The 17279-nt window shown below is 38.2% G+C and overlaps 1 protein-coding gene across 1 annotated transcript in view; it reads left to right on the forward strand.

The window, feature by feature from the left end:
- ACYP2 (acylphosphatase 2) overlaps positions 1 to 10071 on the forward strand; it is a 181399-nt gene extending 171328 nt beyond the window's left edge. The window contains exon 4 of the mRNA XM_047068647.1: positions 9521 to 10071. Within this exon, the coding sequence (XP_046924603.1) occupies positions 9521 to 9635 (115 nt within the window). The 3' untranslated portion in view covers positions 9636 to 10071. The remainder of the gene's footprint in view (positions 1 to 9520) is intronic.
- Positions 10072 to 17279: the final 7208 nt, after the last annotated feature.

The following is a 17279-nucleotide window of genomic DNA, read 5'->3' on the forward strand; positions in this document are numbered from 1 at the left end:
CTCATACATGAAGTCAGCAAAGTCACAGGGTACAAAAATCAATGTACAGAAGTCGGTTGCATTTTTATACACCAATAACGAAGCAACAGAGAAAGAAACTGATTCCATTTACAATTGCACCAAGAACCATAAAATATCTAGGAATAAACCTAACCAAAGATGTAAAAGATCTGTAAGCTGAAAACTATAGAAAGCTTATGAAGGAAACTGAAGAAGACACAAAGAAACAGAAAAACATTCCATGCTCATGGATTGGAAGAATAAATATTGTTAAGATGTCAATACTACCCAAAGCAATCTACGCATTCAATGCAATCCCAATCAAAATTGCACCGGCATTCTCAAAGCTAGAACAAACAATCCTAAAATTTGTGTGGAACCACACAAGATGCCAAGTAGTCAAAGTAATACTGAAGTAGAAAACCAAAGTGGGAGGCATCACAATCCCAGACTTTAGCTTCTACTACAAAGCTGTAATCATCAAGACAGTATGATATTAGCACAAAAACAGATACATAGACCAATGGTATAGAATGGAGACTCCAGAATTGGACCCATAAACGTATGGCCAGCTAATCTTTGACAAAACAGGAAAGAGTATCCAATGGAAAAAAGACAGTCTCTTTAACAAATGGTGCTGGGAGAACTGGACAGCAACATGCAGAAGAATGAAACTAGACCACTTTCTTACACCATACACAAAAATAAACTCAAAATGGATGAAAGACCTGAATGTGAGACAGGAAACCATCAAAATCCTAGAGCAGAAAGCAGGCAACAACCTTTTTGACCTCAGCTGCAGCAATTTCTTACTTGACACATCTCCAAAGACAAGAGAATGAAAAGCAAAAATAAACTATTGGGACCTCATCAATAGGTCTTGTTGATCAAGAAAACAATCAATAAAACTAAAAGGCAACTGACAGAATGGGAAAAGATATTTGCAAATCACATATTGGATAAATGGTTGGTATCCAAAATCTATAAAGAACTCACCAAACTCCACACCTGAAAAAAAAAAAAATCCAGTAAAGAAATGGGCAGAAGACATGAATAGACAGTTTTCCAGAGAAGACATCCAGATGGCCAACAGACACAAAAACAATGCTCAATGTCACTCATCATCAGGCAAATACAAATCAAAGCCACACTGAAATACCACCTCACGCCAGTCAGAATGGCTAAAATGAACAAATCAGGAAACTAGATGCTGGTGAGGATGTGGAGAAATGGGAACCCTCTTGCACTGTTGGTGGGAATGCAAACTGGTGCAACCCCTCTGGAAAACAGTGTGGAGGTTCCGCAAAAAATTAAAAATAGAGGTACTCTGTGACCCAGCAATAGCACAACTAAGAATTTATCTAAAGGATACAGGAGTGTTGATGCATAGGGGTATATGTACCCCAATGTTTACAGCAGCGCTTTCAACAATAGCCAAATTATGGAAAGAGCCTAAATATCCATCAACTGATGAATGGATAAAGATGCAGTTTATATATACAATGGAATACTACTTGGCAATGAGAAAGAATAAAATCATGCCATTTGCAGCAACATGGATGGAACTGGAGGGTATCATGCTCAGTGAAATAAGTCAGAGAAAGATATCATATGTTTTCATTCATATGTGGATCTTGACAAACTGAACAGAAGACCATGGGGGAAGGTAATGGGGAAAAATGTTACAGAGAGGGAGGGGGGCAGACCATAAGAGACTCTTAAACACAGAGAACAAACAGGGTTGATGGGGGGTGGGGGAAGAGAGGAAAGTGAGTGATGGGCACTGGGGAGGGCACTTGTTGGGATGAATACTGGGTTTGTATGGAAGCCAATTTAACAATAAATTTTATTAAAAATAAATAAAATAGTTTGGTAATGGTTTAGGGATTAACCAAAGCTATCAGTGAAGTCAAATAGAATGTCTAGAAAAACATTCAGGCATATACGTAGATTCAGTCTCTAATAACAGTTGTGCTGGGGAAAATATCTAACCATTCAAAATTAAGATCTCTTTTTCATATAATGCAATCATATAATTCCAGATGGATTGAAGATTTAAACATAAAGGAAAAAGCCATACTTCCAATTAAAGATGTTACACTTTGAACATATGCATTTACTTCTCCCATCTAAGCCCCACTTAAGTATGAGTAAAATTGATTTTTTAAAAAAGGTTTAAACACCCAGAAGAACAAAGAATGAGAGAGAAAGCTTCAAAACTTTGGAAAACAAGGCAACAAAACTTGGGAAATTAGAAAGCAAATGAGCTAATGGTCACACTGATCTGAATGGTAAGTGTCCAGTGGGAGAAGCAGAGAAATGGCCCTTTTAACACAGTGGAAACTCTCCAAGGCAGTGGGCAGAAGTGGGCAGAAATGTGGGGTCAAAAATACAAGGATTTAAAATTTGTTTAATAAGCTATTATCTCCCATCCCTTACAGGGGAGTGGCTGCACCACCCACCCAGGTGGAAGCCAGAATTTCAAGCTCTGGAGAGGGTCTTAGAGACACAGCTGAAAAAAGATCAAGTGCTGATAACAGATATTCAGTGAAAATTACACACTAAATACTGAGGTCTTACCCTTCTTCCCAGAACACACATAGCCAAATTTATAGACTCTAGGCGGATATTGGACATACCTTCTGTGGAGGATCTGCCCAGTTTAAGAGAAGAGATACAAAGATACCAAAATCAGAAGCTCCCCCATGAAATGGCTCATTCACCGTACTCCAGTAAACCTAAGACCACAGCTCTGCAGCTGGCTAAGGAGAAGTCCACTCCAGGTTGGGGGACGTCCTACCTTCCATTGCTCACTCCAGGAAACATCGGATTGAATTGTTACTCTGCCCTTAAGATGGGATGTCCCTATGGAGAAGCCTTTGGCCCAAGCACTGATCCCTGGCCCTATTGTTTCCACTGTGCTTAGAGGACAGATGTCTAAGGAAGTAGAGCTCAGCGCAGTGCAGACAGGCACATGTTCCATTCCTGGCCATCTATTCATCCTCAAGGGCTCCCCTTGCTCTTCAGCAATTACCTCTCATAACAATTATTTTTTTAAGTTTTTTTTTTTTTTTTTAAATTTTGAGAGAGCAAGCAGGGGACGGGTAGAGAGAGAAGGAGAGAAAGAGAATCCCAGTCTCCAGACTGTCAGCACAGAGCCTGATGTGGGACTCGAACTCACGAACTGTGAGATCATGACGTGAGCCAAAATTCAGAATCAGACCTTAACCCACTGAGCCACTCAGGTGCCCCTCCCATAGCAATTATTAACACCATTTTCACTTAAATTCCTCAACCCTACCTCACCTCCAGTAATTCTCAGTAAATTACCTTACCTCAGGCTATCTTATGTAAATGCCTCTTCATATCAAATTGTGTGTGTGTGTGTTTATCTGTCTTCTGTACAGATAAGATTTGTCCTGTCTTCTAAATGTAACGAGTCTGCTTACGAACCTGCCCTGAGCCCTTTTCCCTCTAATTATTACTTCTTTTTTTTAATTTTTTTTTTTTAACGTTTATTTTATTTTTGAGACAGGGAGAGACAGAGCGTGAACAGGGGAGGGTCAGAGAGAGGGAGACACAGAATCTGAAACAGGCTCCAGGCTCTGAGCTGTCAGCACAGAGCCCGACGCGGGGCTCGAACCCATGGACTGCGAGATCATGACCTGAGCCGAAGTCGGCCGCTCAACCGACTGAGCCACCCAGGCGCCCCTCTAATTACTACTTCTATCTTGCATCTTCTATTCATTCTGGCTGCCCACTTGTGAGAATATGTGGGCTTATTCTCCAGGTGCCAGGAGTGCTGGTGGAAGGTGGCCCTCAACCGTCAGCCATCTTCAGAAGTTGCCCCAGTAGAAGGAAGTCATAACACAAACAGTCACCCCTTCTCTGGGCAGCTCTTCTGTAATGACTGGCTAATGGGGGGAGGGGTGGGATATAAAGACCCAGCCCTCTCACTGTACCTTGGGACAGCCCTGAAGGGTCTTCCCTAATTCAGAGCTCCTGTGTGTTGGCCGAGGTCTTCAATGAGACTACATCTCACCCAAATTCCCCCTCAGGCCAATGCTGTCTACTTTCTTTGCCTCCCACGGTTTTTGAACCCAAGAGCAATCCCTACAAACTAATCTCCATCTCAGAGTCGCATCCCAGGGCCCCCTCTGTATGACAGCACGTCTGTAAGTCATGGACATTTAAAATTTTGATAGGTAGTACCAGGTTGCCCTTTTAAAAAGCTGTACAGAGTTGCATTCCCACCAATCTAGAAAAGTGCCTCTAAACTATCACTACTAGATATAATCAATTTTTCAAATCTTTGCCATTTCATAAGTAACAGATGGTATCTTGTTCTTGTTTGATTTATAATTTTAAAATTATGAGTAAGAGAATATTTCACATATTTATTGGCCATTTATATTTCTTATGTTTATGTTCTTTGTCCATTTTTCCATGGAATGGCTATCTTTTATGTATTGGTTTTTAAGTGCTCTTTGTAGAGTAAGAAAATTGCAGGTAAGTTTTCCGGTTTGTTCTTTGTTATGGCTTTGCTTAAGACATTTTTTTTTTGACCATTCTCTAAAGTTTTACATTTTTAATTGGTTAACATTATCCATTTTTTTTTCCCTATGCTTCTTAGTTTCCTGTCAAGCTTAAGCTGGCATTCCCTATCGTAAGATTTGAAATTTTCAATACTATTTTCTTTATAATTTAGCTCCAGTGCCATTGGCATCACAAGGATGTCCCTGAGTACCTTGACCAGAAATTAACCCCAACCATTTCCTCTGCCTTTACATTAAAATCACATTGCACATCACATTCTGAATTACTTTATAGTAATTTTTATTCTCCAAACTCTTCTGTTAGATTGTGAGTTACTGAGGGAAGAAATTTCATTTTATTCCTTTATTTTTAACCAAACTCCATACTTTATTTATCTTTCACTAGTTTTTCCACTAATGTCCTTTTCTTGGTCCAGAATCCCATCCAGGATACTGCATTAGTCATCATGTCTCCTTTGGCTTCTCTTGGCAGCCAGTTTCACAGATTTTGTGTTTTCCAAGTTTTATTTAAATTCCATTGGTCAACATACAGAGTAATATTAGTTTCAGGTGTACAGTTTGGTGATTCAACACTTAAAACCAATACCTGGTACTCATCACAACAAGTGCCCTTCTTAATCCCCATCCCCTATTTCAACCATCCCCACACCTCCCATCTAGCAACCATCAGTTTGTTCTCTATAGTTTCTTGGTTTGCCTCTTTTTTCCCCCTTTGCTTGTTTTGTTTCTTAAATTCTATATATGAGTGAAACCATATGGTATTTGTCTTTCTCTGACTTATTTTGAGCATAATACTCTCTAGCTTCATCCACATTGTTGCAAATGGCATGATTTTGTTCTTGTTTTGTGGCTAATATTCCATTGTACATATACCACATCCTCTTTATCCATTCACCAATCAACGGACACTTGGGCTGTTTCCATAATTTGGCCATTGTGGATAGTGCTGCTATGAACATTGGGGAGCATTTATCCTGCAAATTAGTATTTTTGTATCCTTTGGATAAATACCTAGTAGTGCAACTGTTGGATCCTAGGGTAGTTCTATTTTTAACTTTTTGAGGAACCTCCATACTGTTTGCCAGAGTGGCTGCACTGGTTTGCATTCCTACCAACAGTCTAAGAGGGGTTCCCCTTTCTCCACATCTCACCAGCACCTGTTGTTTCTTGTGTTACTCATTTTGGCCATTCTGACAGGTGTGAGGTGGTATTGCATTGTAGTTTTGATTTGAATTTCCTGGATGATGAGTGACATTGAGCATCTTTTCAAGGGTCCATTGGCCATCTGTATATCTTCTTAGGAAAAATGTCTACTCATTTTTTGGGTGTTGAGTTTTATAAGTTCTTTATATATTTTTGATAGTAAAGAAACTTCATTTTAGATATCTGTAATGCATTCCATTATCAAGAATATCACCTTGCTTACAATGCTACTTAAATATTTACTGAAATGAATTAACTGATACTGTTTGATTATGTGGTTTTTAAACCTTCTTGATACAAAAAGGTGAAATTAAAACACTTGAGCTAGGAGACCTCGCAGTTCTGCCATCTCCCAGATCTGAGCCACACCTATAAAGGGCTGACTGCAGGAGCAGCACATGAGGGAAGTCTCAGGGCTTGCCAAGTGATAGGTGACCAGAACACTCTTCGGTAAGTAGGCAGGTCAGGCAAGATTGCTCCTAGCAGTAGGGGTGGCATGCTTGCAGCCATGACACAAAGTGGCCCTCCTGCATCTGATACAAAGCCATAGCTGAATCACCTAACAGCATGACCATTCTGCCCCTAGCAGTGGCATAGATTTATCCTTGGCCCTACTTGTGGCTGGTGAACTTCTTAATGGTGTTGAAGACCAGCTATAAGTAGGTGGTCAGGCTCTCAACTAGCTAAATACATTGAGTTTTCATCCTAGGTGGATTAGTCATTGCAACTCATAGGCCCACTAGTACTTGTCCTGGATTCACTGGTTCTAATTGTTCTCCACTCATTCTCTCTTGAGCCCATTGAAATACAGCTTTAACTCTACCAAAACTATACTTATCAAGGTCATCAGTGACCAGCGTGTTGCCAAATGCAATGGTCAATTCTCAGTCCTCACCTTACTTGACTTGCCAGCAGCAGGGACCCAGTTGATCCATTCGTGGAGGGTTTCATTTGCCTCCTAGGACAGGATGCCCTTCCAGTTTTGCTCCTACCCCCTAGATGCTTTCTTCTCTTCTTTGCTGGTTTTTCCTCTGCTTCCTGAGCTCTTAACTTTGGGGTGTCCTAAGACACAGTCCCTGTACCTCTTTCCTTTTCTATATGCTTTTTCTCGGTGATGCCATCCAATCTTACGGCTTCAGTACTGACTACCTGCAGACAAATTCCAACTTTATCTCCTCCAGCCAGACTCAAAGATCCAACTGCCTGCTCAACATCTCATGTAGATGTCTAATATCTCAAAGTCAACTTTCCAAAATTGAACTTTTTTTTTTTTAGGAAATATGATTTTATTTTTCAAGTTTTTATTAAATCCTAGTTAGTTAACATACAGTGTAATATTGGTTTCAGAGGTATAATTTAGTGATTCATCACTTACATATAACACTCAGTGATCAACACAAGTACCCTCCTTAATACCCATCATCCATTTAGCCCATCCCCCACCCACCTCCCTCCATCAACCCTGTTTGTTCTCTATAGTTGAGTATTATGGTTTGCTTCCCTCTCTTCCTCCACCCTTCTCCTACATTCTGTTTTGTTTCTTAAATTCCACATGAATGAAATCATATGGTATCTGTTTTTCCCTGACTTATTTCACTTAGCATTATACTCTCTAGCTCAATCCATGTCATTGCCAATGGCAAGATTTTGTTCTTTTTAATGGCTGAGTAATATTCTATTGTGCTTATATACCACATCTTTATCCATTCATCAGTCGATGGACATGTGGGCTCTTTCCATAATTTAGCTACTCAAAACTGAACTTCTAATCTTTCCCCAATCTGCTTTTCACACGGTCTCTCCATTTCAGTGAATCACAACCATTACCAAATAGTTTCTCACCAGTAACTCTGGGGTCATCCTTCAGTCCTCTCTCCCTTACATCATGTCCAATCTGTCAGCAAATCACAGCCAGAATCTGACCGTTTGTCATCACCACCACTGCTACTACCCTGGGCAAATTACTTAACTCTTCTCTCTTTCCTCATCCATACCTTGGGAGTAATGATGGACTATAACTTACAGGGTTAGAGTCTATATAAAGAACTTAGCACAATGCTGAGCAAATAGTGCTTGATATACTTTTGCTTTTATTATTTCTGGCCTTTGTTTTCTAAAAGATTTCAAGGAGATAGTAGTAAAATTGAAGCCATTGGCTCCTTTTCTAAATAACTGAATTTTGTTCTTCAACATGTGCAATTTCAACTTTGAAGATTTTAACTAAATGAGTTGAAGAAAATAAGATGTGTTACTGGGCTTAGCTTCTGAGAAAGAAGAAACATGAAAATTCACCTTACCTAGTAAAACTGTCACAAGAATCAAAGAAAGGGTTAAATAATTCAATGGCAATTTGAATCATTGGCATTCTTCTCTAGACTGATTAAGAGTAATTTCCAGATTATCAGACCACTTTAGCATAGAAAATATTTTTTAATTCAAGGTTACAGGAGAGTGTTACATATGATAGTACACAGCTGTATGTGGTACTAGCCTCACAACTTGAAAGAACTTTGGGGATATGGGCAAACTTGTGGACTGTTTCTACAGCAACAGCTGGGTAACAGCCAGTGCTTATATTAAACTACTTCAGGTTGTTTACCTGTAGTCCTATGTAATCTGTCATCCCAACTAATTATTAATAGTTAGAAAGATTCTGGAAAATCTTTAACAGTAATATCTCGGGGGTCAACAATATTAAACTAAGCCTGAATTATATAAGGAAGCATCGCAGATAAGTACCCAAATGCATAAATTAAACACCTATATATTGCTAATAAATAAAAACCATTGCACTATAGAAGCCAAAAAATAGCTTCAGAGCATTTAACTTGTCTCTTTAACCTGGCCATTTTGATAATATATGTATTATCATATATGATATATGAAATCGTTTTTGAATAGATCAGAAAATGTTCAGCTAATTTTATTTTAAGTTTTTAAGATTTTATTTTTTTTAAGGGGTGCCTGGGTGGCTCAGTCAGTTTAAGCATCTGACTTTGGTTCAGATCATGATCTCATGGTTTTGGGTTAAAGCCCCGCATCCGCCTCTGTGCTTGACAGCTCAGAACCCGGAGCCTGCTTTCAGATTCTGTCTCCCTCTCTCTCTGTCCTTTCCTTGCTAATCCTCTCTCTCTCTTTCACAAATAATTAAAAGAAAATTTTTTTAAAAAAATTTAAAAAGATCTTATTTTTTAATGTAATCTCTATACCCAAAGTAGGGTTTGCACTTACAACCCTGAGATCAAGAGTTGCATACTGTATTGACTGAGCCAACCAGGCACTCCTCATCTAAAATGTTTATGGGAAATCACATTCTTTACACTTTTTTCATTTTTTCTCTTTCAGCATATGGCAGATATGTACATATACATACGTACACACACCTACCATGTGCTGAGTAATGAGAAAAAACAATGGTGAATTGTTTTTATTATTTACTTCTTTGTAAAAATATTATCCTTTTACATATAAGAGCTAGATTTTAATGGCTTTGAATGCTTTAAAACAGGGAAAATATGAAATCATCAGGAGTTTACTGGGCTTAATTTGCTATAAGCTTTTCTTTGTTCCTATTTAATTATGTGTTAAACTTTCTGGTACTCTGATACATGATGTATACAATATAAAAAATTATATTTCACATTAGATGCAAAAGTTACTTAGTAAAAGTAAACTCCCATTGTAACCTGTGGTGGGATCATTTTGGTTAGTCCATAGATGCTTTGAGTGCTAATTTTTATTCATTTGTTTATTTTTTGTAGGATGTCCTGGCTGAGCAAGGTTGGAAGTCCTAGTTCTCGCATTGACCGCACAAACTTTTCTAATGAAAAAATCATCTCTCAACTTGACTACTCAAATTTTAGTATCCGATACTAACAGAAGAGAAATAAAAATTTTAATGCTTATATTACACAACAAACACCATATATTCTCAAGTCTATGTACTAGAATAATAGTAGCAGAGTAGGGTAAAAAAAAGAACTTTCTGTTCTGAAAGCTACAACAGAATATATGTTACTAAAAAGGTCTGACACTAAAATAGTTTTACTCGACTATGTTTTTAAGATGCAAAAACATAGTATTGTAAAGGACATTACAAAATATTTAATATGAATATTTAAACTTGTCTTGTGGAATCTTTAATGAATATTATAGCAAGCATTATTTGGCTAGGTATAAAATAAAGCTCAACCATTTAAAAATTAAGCATTGTTGTCTGAATTCTAAAAACCTCCTGAATAATAATTTATTAAATTTGAGTCATTTGTTTAACAAGAACCAGTAGTTAGATATAAATGTATATGATGATCAGTATAACCACAAAATAATATCAATAAAGAATTTTTAAAATTCTGGTTGAGACATTCAGTATTTTGGTTGGAGTAACCTAATGCCATCTATGACCTTTATTGTTCTGTGTAGTGAGCAGGTGAGTGATGGTAACTGTTAAGAACCCACAATTTCACTACTACAAACAGCAAGATTTATGTCAACAACTATGTACAATGGTTTGTCCTATTAACCAGAAAAGGAACCGATAGTCCAATTAAATCATACTATCCCTTGAACTTGACTTATCATTTAGGGATTTTCACATGTAAATGGTAATTAAGCAACAGGATTTTTAAGGAGAAGGTTCATTTCTATGCCATAGAATTATTGAAAAAAGATCTTTAACTCAAAATACTAGGGGACTTCAAATGTTGTAGGCATATACATGTGTATGTCCTTCAGTGATCTCCTAATTTTTGTACCAATGGAATCCTTCATTAAAACAAAATTTTACATGGAATTTAATACCTAAAGTAAGTAAAAAAGCCCACTAGTATGACTGAAATGGGCATGGAGGTCCTTAGAGCCCTGCATGCTTGGTCTCACTTTGCCTCCTGCATCTTGTCTGCCTTGGACAATTTCACATCCCCTAGGAATCCACATTAGAAACTACCATTCTGTCTGTAGAACCAATCTCCACTGTTACTCTCGATGGCATGGACAAAGACTTCAGGCCTCTTTCTTTTACCTGCTCCAAGAGTAGAATTGAGAAAAGAAAATGAGGCGAGACTGACATCATTCCTTTGAAAGGTTAACTCTGTGCATAATAATAATATTGATATCTACCATACACAAGACAACACAAAATCAGGGAATGACCAAGATATTTTTTTAAAACTTTCCAAACACACTTAAAGGAATAAAACAACTTTCCTATTATTCTAATGTCATCATCATGTTAAGCATTATACATGTCAAATATTATACAGGAGAATCTATTGTGATAGTCATTTGAATTTTTCTCTTATTTCCCTACTCCTGGTTGAAAGAAGGGAGAAAAGCCTTTGTATTCCCTAAGCTCAGGGAAGCTTTTGGTGCTAGTGTCCTGGAGACAACTTCTCTTCCAAGATTGAATTTTAAAGAGGGCATATGATGCTATGAGTGGAGGACAAAGATTAACACTAGGCTTTTAGCAGGTAAAAGAAAAGCAAAACTGGCAAGAGCCAAGAGGAAGAGATTATCCAAGACTTTGAGAAGGTACCAAAGGCCTTGGGTTTCCTAAGAGATGGAGACCTGTGCCTTTCTCCCCAGCAGCGCCTGTGCAGGATGGCTACACCTGAGAAGGGGGCAGCTTGAACACTCAGAGAAGAGGGGTCCCAGGCCCAGGGACTCCTGGTACCAGCAAGATTCCTGTCCCCAAAAATGCCACAAAGCATCCTGCTACAGGGGACCATGGTGGCTCAGACAATAGTCCTGGCAACTGGAATGGACTAGAAGCCAGAGAAATCTTTCCTGAATGTTCTCTGTGGATGAAATCCTTTCTGTGGTCCTTCTGGAAGAGAGCAGACAATCCCAGGGATGACTGAGAATTAACCTCCCACCGGTCAGACAGGATGGGGCTTGAAAGAGATTTGCTTTGATTTACAGAAAATAAAATAGACATTTCTTGCACACTCAAGTTTCAAACAAAATCGGTATCTCTTTACACATAGAAAGGCTAAGTGATTTTAGAAAAATACCATCTCAGAAGTGACACCAATATGTCACTTTTTATTACCTTGCTATACTCTGGTAGTTCCCTTCCCTACTGTCTTTATAAGAAAATCATACCTTACTGGCACAATCTTCTAACTGCACAAAGTGAATCACATTAGTCAAGGTTACTTAATGATTAACACATAATGAAATTCCATCACAGGATGAAAAATGTTGTAAATAATGATTAAAAGTAGTGTTTGTGAATGGGTAGAAAGCAAGAGGGAAGTTGTAAAAATGTATTATGGCTACCAGAGAACACATCTTACCAGTAAACTTGATTATGTCAAATTTCACAGTGAATGCACACAGGGAATTTTAAATTTATGTATTTTAGATAATAAACCTTGACAAGTTTAGTCAGAATTAGACATTTTAAAAATCAAGAAAAAAAAGCAGAAGATGGGTATCTACTTCAGTGACTATCAACCAGTAAGTGTTACAACACTTCACATGCCCACACCCTCTTCAGGAAACACGCATCAGAATCAGGGGTATGATCTGTGAAAACATATTAAATACTATTTTCTAAATTCATATAAAAATTCCTTTTATTTTTTTTTAACTTTTTTTTCAACGTTTATTTATTTTTGGGACAGAGAGAGACAGAGCATGAACGGCGAGGGGCAGAGAGAGAGGGAGACACAGAATCGGAAACAGGCTCCAGGCTCTGAGCCATCAGCCCAGAGCCTGACACGGGGCTCGAACTCATGGACCGTGAGATCGTGACCTGGCTGAAGTCGGACGCTTAACCGACTGTGCCACCCAGGCGCCCCAACCTTTTATTTTTTTTAAGTTTATTTATTTTAAGACAGAGAGAGCACAAGTAGGGAAGGGGCAGAGAGACAGAGAGAGAGAGAGAGAGAGAGAGAGAGAGAAAACCAAGCAGGCTCCATGCTGTCAGTGCAGAGCCCAATGCGGGCTCAAACTCATGAACCATGAGATCATGACCTGAGCCGAAATCAAGAGTTATGCTTAACTGACTGAGCCACCCCGTGCCCCAAAAATGCCTATCTTTTAAAAAGCTAGCTCATGAAGTAAAGCTCAGGGAAGTCTTCTTGACTGGAGGGAATATGCAAAAGATAGACCCTTCACCAGGTAGGGTGCATAGAAGCAACTACGCTGTGAGAGATATATGAGACTTTTCCTTAGGAAGAGTATGTGCTTCTAAGCTTAAGAAGAAGCTATTGAAGTTTCATCTGACACAGGGAATCTCTAAGTTCAAGGGAATATCCTGCCTGAGGGATCCTTGTGCTTCAGAGGTAGCTACTTATGTTAACAAAGAACAGAGAAGCACTGAAGGAACAGAGCTAACAGGTGGCTGGTGTGTGTGTCTGGGGGGGGGTGGTGGTGTCAGGAGATGTAGCAACACCCACTAGTTTGTGCTGGAAACTGGTCACTATTTTTATGACTAGATATTTTTAACTTTGTCTATTGAAGGAATTTTTCAGAAGTACCTATCTCTAAGCTCATAATTACAACAGAAAAGACAATAGGAAACCAGAATCTACTTCCAAAAATTAGCCTGTATTTGGAAGGTATATCATGAATATATTTCACATGGTAGCTCTCTCTGGCCTCTGTTAATTTGGATATCAAAAAATTGTTCACTACATAGAGGGACAAGATTTTTATATCTGGAACAAATTGCAGGAACTGAAAATAGGCAACTCTGTGCAGCAGGAAATAGGAATCAAAAGACCTGCATTCTGGGTCCAATCCATCAATTGTATGCCTAGGTCATTTGCAAAGTCAAGAATTTGAACTAAATCAAGACTTTTTGCAGGATTCCTGTAAGCCAGAAGCCTCCCAGGAGGTGGTGCAGGGAGAGGTACAGAACGGCCATGTGAAAGATGGTTAGTTGAGGGTCCTCATATCGGCTCCAATCAAAGCAGCTCTGCTCTCCTCTCTTTCACGCATTAGGATTATCCGCAAGACATCTGCTGAGAAGAATTCTTTCTCAAGTAAAACAAAAACAAACACCACCACCACCACCAACAAAACGACTATGAATTTAGTATCTGGGGTCTTCTTTTCTAAGTTTCTATACATGTTAAACTCAAATTCATTTCTTGTTCTCTTGACTACTTCCATCAAGCCACTGTGTTACCTATACTCTACCTTTAACTATTTCCATTGAAATGTGGAAGTTACGAAAAGTACTATTGGAAATAAATTATTTTTCATAGTGGTCTCCACAAAGGTCCATGGTGACTAAAATATTTCTGAAACCAATTTCTGTTGTCTTTTGTTTCTATGTGCCAAAATGAAAAATATGCAAGAGGAAACACAAGTATATACCTAGTGGCTTAATTAAAATGTATTTTATAAGCATAGCTTAGAGATTTTTAACCTGATATTTAGAATTATGTCTAAGAGATAATTTTCCTTTTCTTAATTGATTCAAATTGTTTTTGAATAAAACCAAAGTCTGATAAAAATTTAATACAATTTTAGAATTATCAGACTTGAAAGTCTCAAGTCTTAGTGTGTGATCTCACTGGAAGGTTTTTCTACAGAAAGTGGATTTTTCCCCATTGTAGAGACATGATTTATTCTCTCTTTGCTACTTAAAGGTCTGTATACATTATTGGTTGGATGTCCAAGTTGCTTCTTTTATACTCAAACTAGGTTTTTCTTTTTTTAGTTTTATTTTCCATGTTGGCACAATGGACGCTGCAAGTAGCAGTGGCTACAAGCCTCCCATATGGTGGCTGCTGCTTTTATTCCCTTCCCTTCTCATTTTTTTACAAATACTAAAAATGCATACGGAAAGAGAACATGCAAGAGATTAATTGTATTGGAAATAGAGTTTCTGTTTCAAAACAAGTATTAAAAGCAAGGATTACAGTCAGTCATTTGGTCATTTGCAAGCATCAAGACAGAATTTCTACTGAATTCAGTACACAGTAATCTGGATTAACAACATGCTTGCAATGCTTAACCAGGAAATTGGCATGAACAGGTAGACACAACATCCTATTATTTTTGAGATGCATTATCTACAACAACCAGAACAAATGGAACACAATCCTACGTTTTGGGTACTATTTTCTGAGGTAGCAAAAGCAGAATCAAACTTTCTCTCTGTTCTCTGATCCCAACTACCATTCTTTCTCTATCAACTGGGATAATTTAATTTTTCAGTCATAGCACATCAGAAAGAGAAGGACACAGTTAGCATGCTGGGTGGTCCCTTTACTTAAAGCATGGAAGTGAGGCCAGGTAGCTTCCTAAGTGTTCACTTGAAAATGATTTCAACTTTATAAATTTTTAAGTATATCCTTTCATATGTGTATTCCATAATTAAAAAAATTAAAGCTCCTAGAAATCTCATAGCAAAATAACAAAATACTGGATTAGAAGAGTCCAACCATTCTAGGGCTTTAGACTTGAAAAGGATACCTACCCTCTGTGGGCAAATACCAGTATGTAATCAAATTCTTCTCATTAAAAGATGAACAGTAAACCAAATTAGCCTTAAAATTTACGAAAAAAGCACCATAGTTTAGGTAAATGGAACATTATCCTTTAGAATCAGGCAAAGTACACACCTCTAAAAGTTATTTATAATAGAAAAATATTTTCAGGGAACACCTGCTTTTATCATTGATAGCATATAATGAAAATTTATCTTTGAAAAGAGCAGGAAGCTATTGTGGGTGAGGGGGAGATGTGCAGATTAAAATAAAAAATATGGATTATGGGAAATTAGCTGAGATGTAAAAATCATATTCTGAAGAGCAGGCAACATACACATACAGACACACTTAAGCTATGGACAGACTACAGGAAACCCAGAAGGGAATAGGGGAATTGCTATCCATTCTGGAATTATTAAAACTGGCAAATTTCATTAATGATGTAGAGCTGTGGTTGCTAATACCAGCTGATTATCAGAATTACCTAGGAAGCCTTTTAAATACATATATTACTATGTGGTTCATACCCAGACCTACTGAACCAGAATCTTCTTGGCTTTTGTTCCTGAATCTGCATGTTTAAAAATACCCCCAGGTGATTTTGACAATCAGGCAGGCTCCTGCTCTCTCTCTCAAAATAAATCAATAAACATTAGAAAAACATAATACAGTAGGAGGAAGGGAGGGGCAGAAAGTGGCTGGAGGTATAGATAAAGCAAGATTGAACATGAGCTGACAACTACTAAAGTGGGCACATAGATCATTAGACCATTCTTTATCATTTCCTTTATATTTTCCATAACAAAGAGCTAAAAAATATGTGCTCAAATCCAACCACTTCTCACTACCTCCAGGCTAGTGATCCTAGTCCCCGTTGTTCCTCTAATAGTCTCCTAACCAAACTCCCTGCTTCTTCCTTCCTCAGCCTGTACTTGACACAGTATTTAGCAATACTATTAAAACAGAAATTTAAACTGGGTGGCTCAGTTGGTTGAGCTTAGGACTCTTGATTTTGCCTTGAAAAAAAAAATTTAGAACATGTCACTCTTCGGCTTAAAACCTTCTGATTGCAGGCTATTTTACTCTAAGTCAAAGCCACAATTGTATTACAATCATCTATAATCTGGCCTCCCCTTATGTCTTTGATTTCATCTCCTACTGCTCTTCCTCTTGCTCACCTGTTCCAGCCTCATGGAACTCCTTATTGTTGCTTGATAGTCCCAGGCATCCTCTACATTCAGGTCCTTCCACCCCTATTTTCTCTGACTTAAATGCTTTTCTCTTGGATCCACAGGTATCACTCCAGGTCTCTGGGTAAATGTCACTTTATCAATGAGCCCTTCCCTGGTCACCTACTTAAATTGTCAAACACACTCCTTTAACTCCTTAGCTACTTCTTTCTCCATGGTGCTTATCACCATCTAACTAATAATCCCTATTTTACTAATTTATTGTCTTTATCCCAGTGTAAGCTACATTAGGACAGGAATGTATTTAAGTTTGTACCCTGCTGTATCTGTAGCACCTAGGACAGCACATGGCCATAGTAAGTGCTCAAGAGTGTTTGTTGAATTAGACACAGAAAAAGAAATAGTTCCTCAAGGGCTTAAACAGAAGATGACGGCTTCATGAAAATATGTAAAAAATGTTTTAAATTCCCCTATAAACACTCCTCCCATAATCTAAGCATATGCTGATTATAAGACACATAAAATAAAAACTTCCACTATCATTCATGATGTAGTGACAAGCACTAAACTTAGCCTTCCATGGTAAACAACTAGGACACTGCACAAAATATATGCAACAAGTGTTTTCAGACACAGGAGAACAGGCAGTGCAGGACCGTGATCCCAAGGAAAGGAGAACAAATGAAGTGAGCCCTGTAAGTGCCATTATTTTCTGCCTAGAGGCAATTTCCAGAGTGTGGGGGCAGGAAGTGTTTGGAGGCCTTACTGAAGAGAAGGGACAGAATGGAGTTTAGGGAGACACAGCTATACTTGGCTGGTGGCTACCATATTAGACAGCACAGCTCTAGACTAATGAGGGAAAAATGGAAACAAATCCATTG

Source organism: Lynx rufus, unplaced genomic scaffold (assembly GCF_022079265.1).
Source record: "Lynx rufus isolate CCGP_SWC_20201006 ecotype Redwood Valley unplaced genomic scaffold, mLynRuf1.p SCAF_8, whole genome shotgun sequence".
NCBI lineage: Eukaryota > Metazoa > Chordata > Mammalia > Carnivora > Felidae > Lynx > Lynx rufus.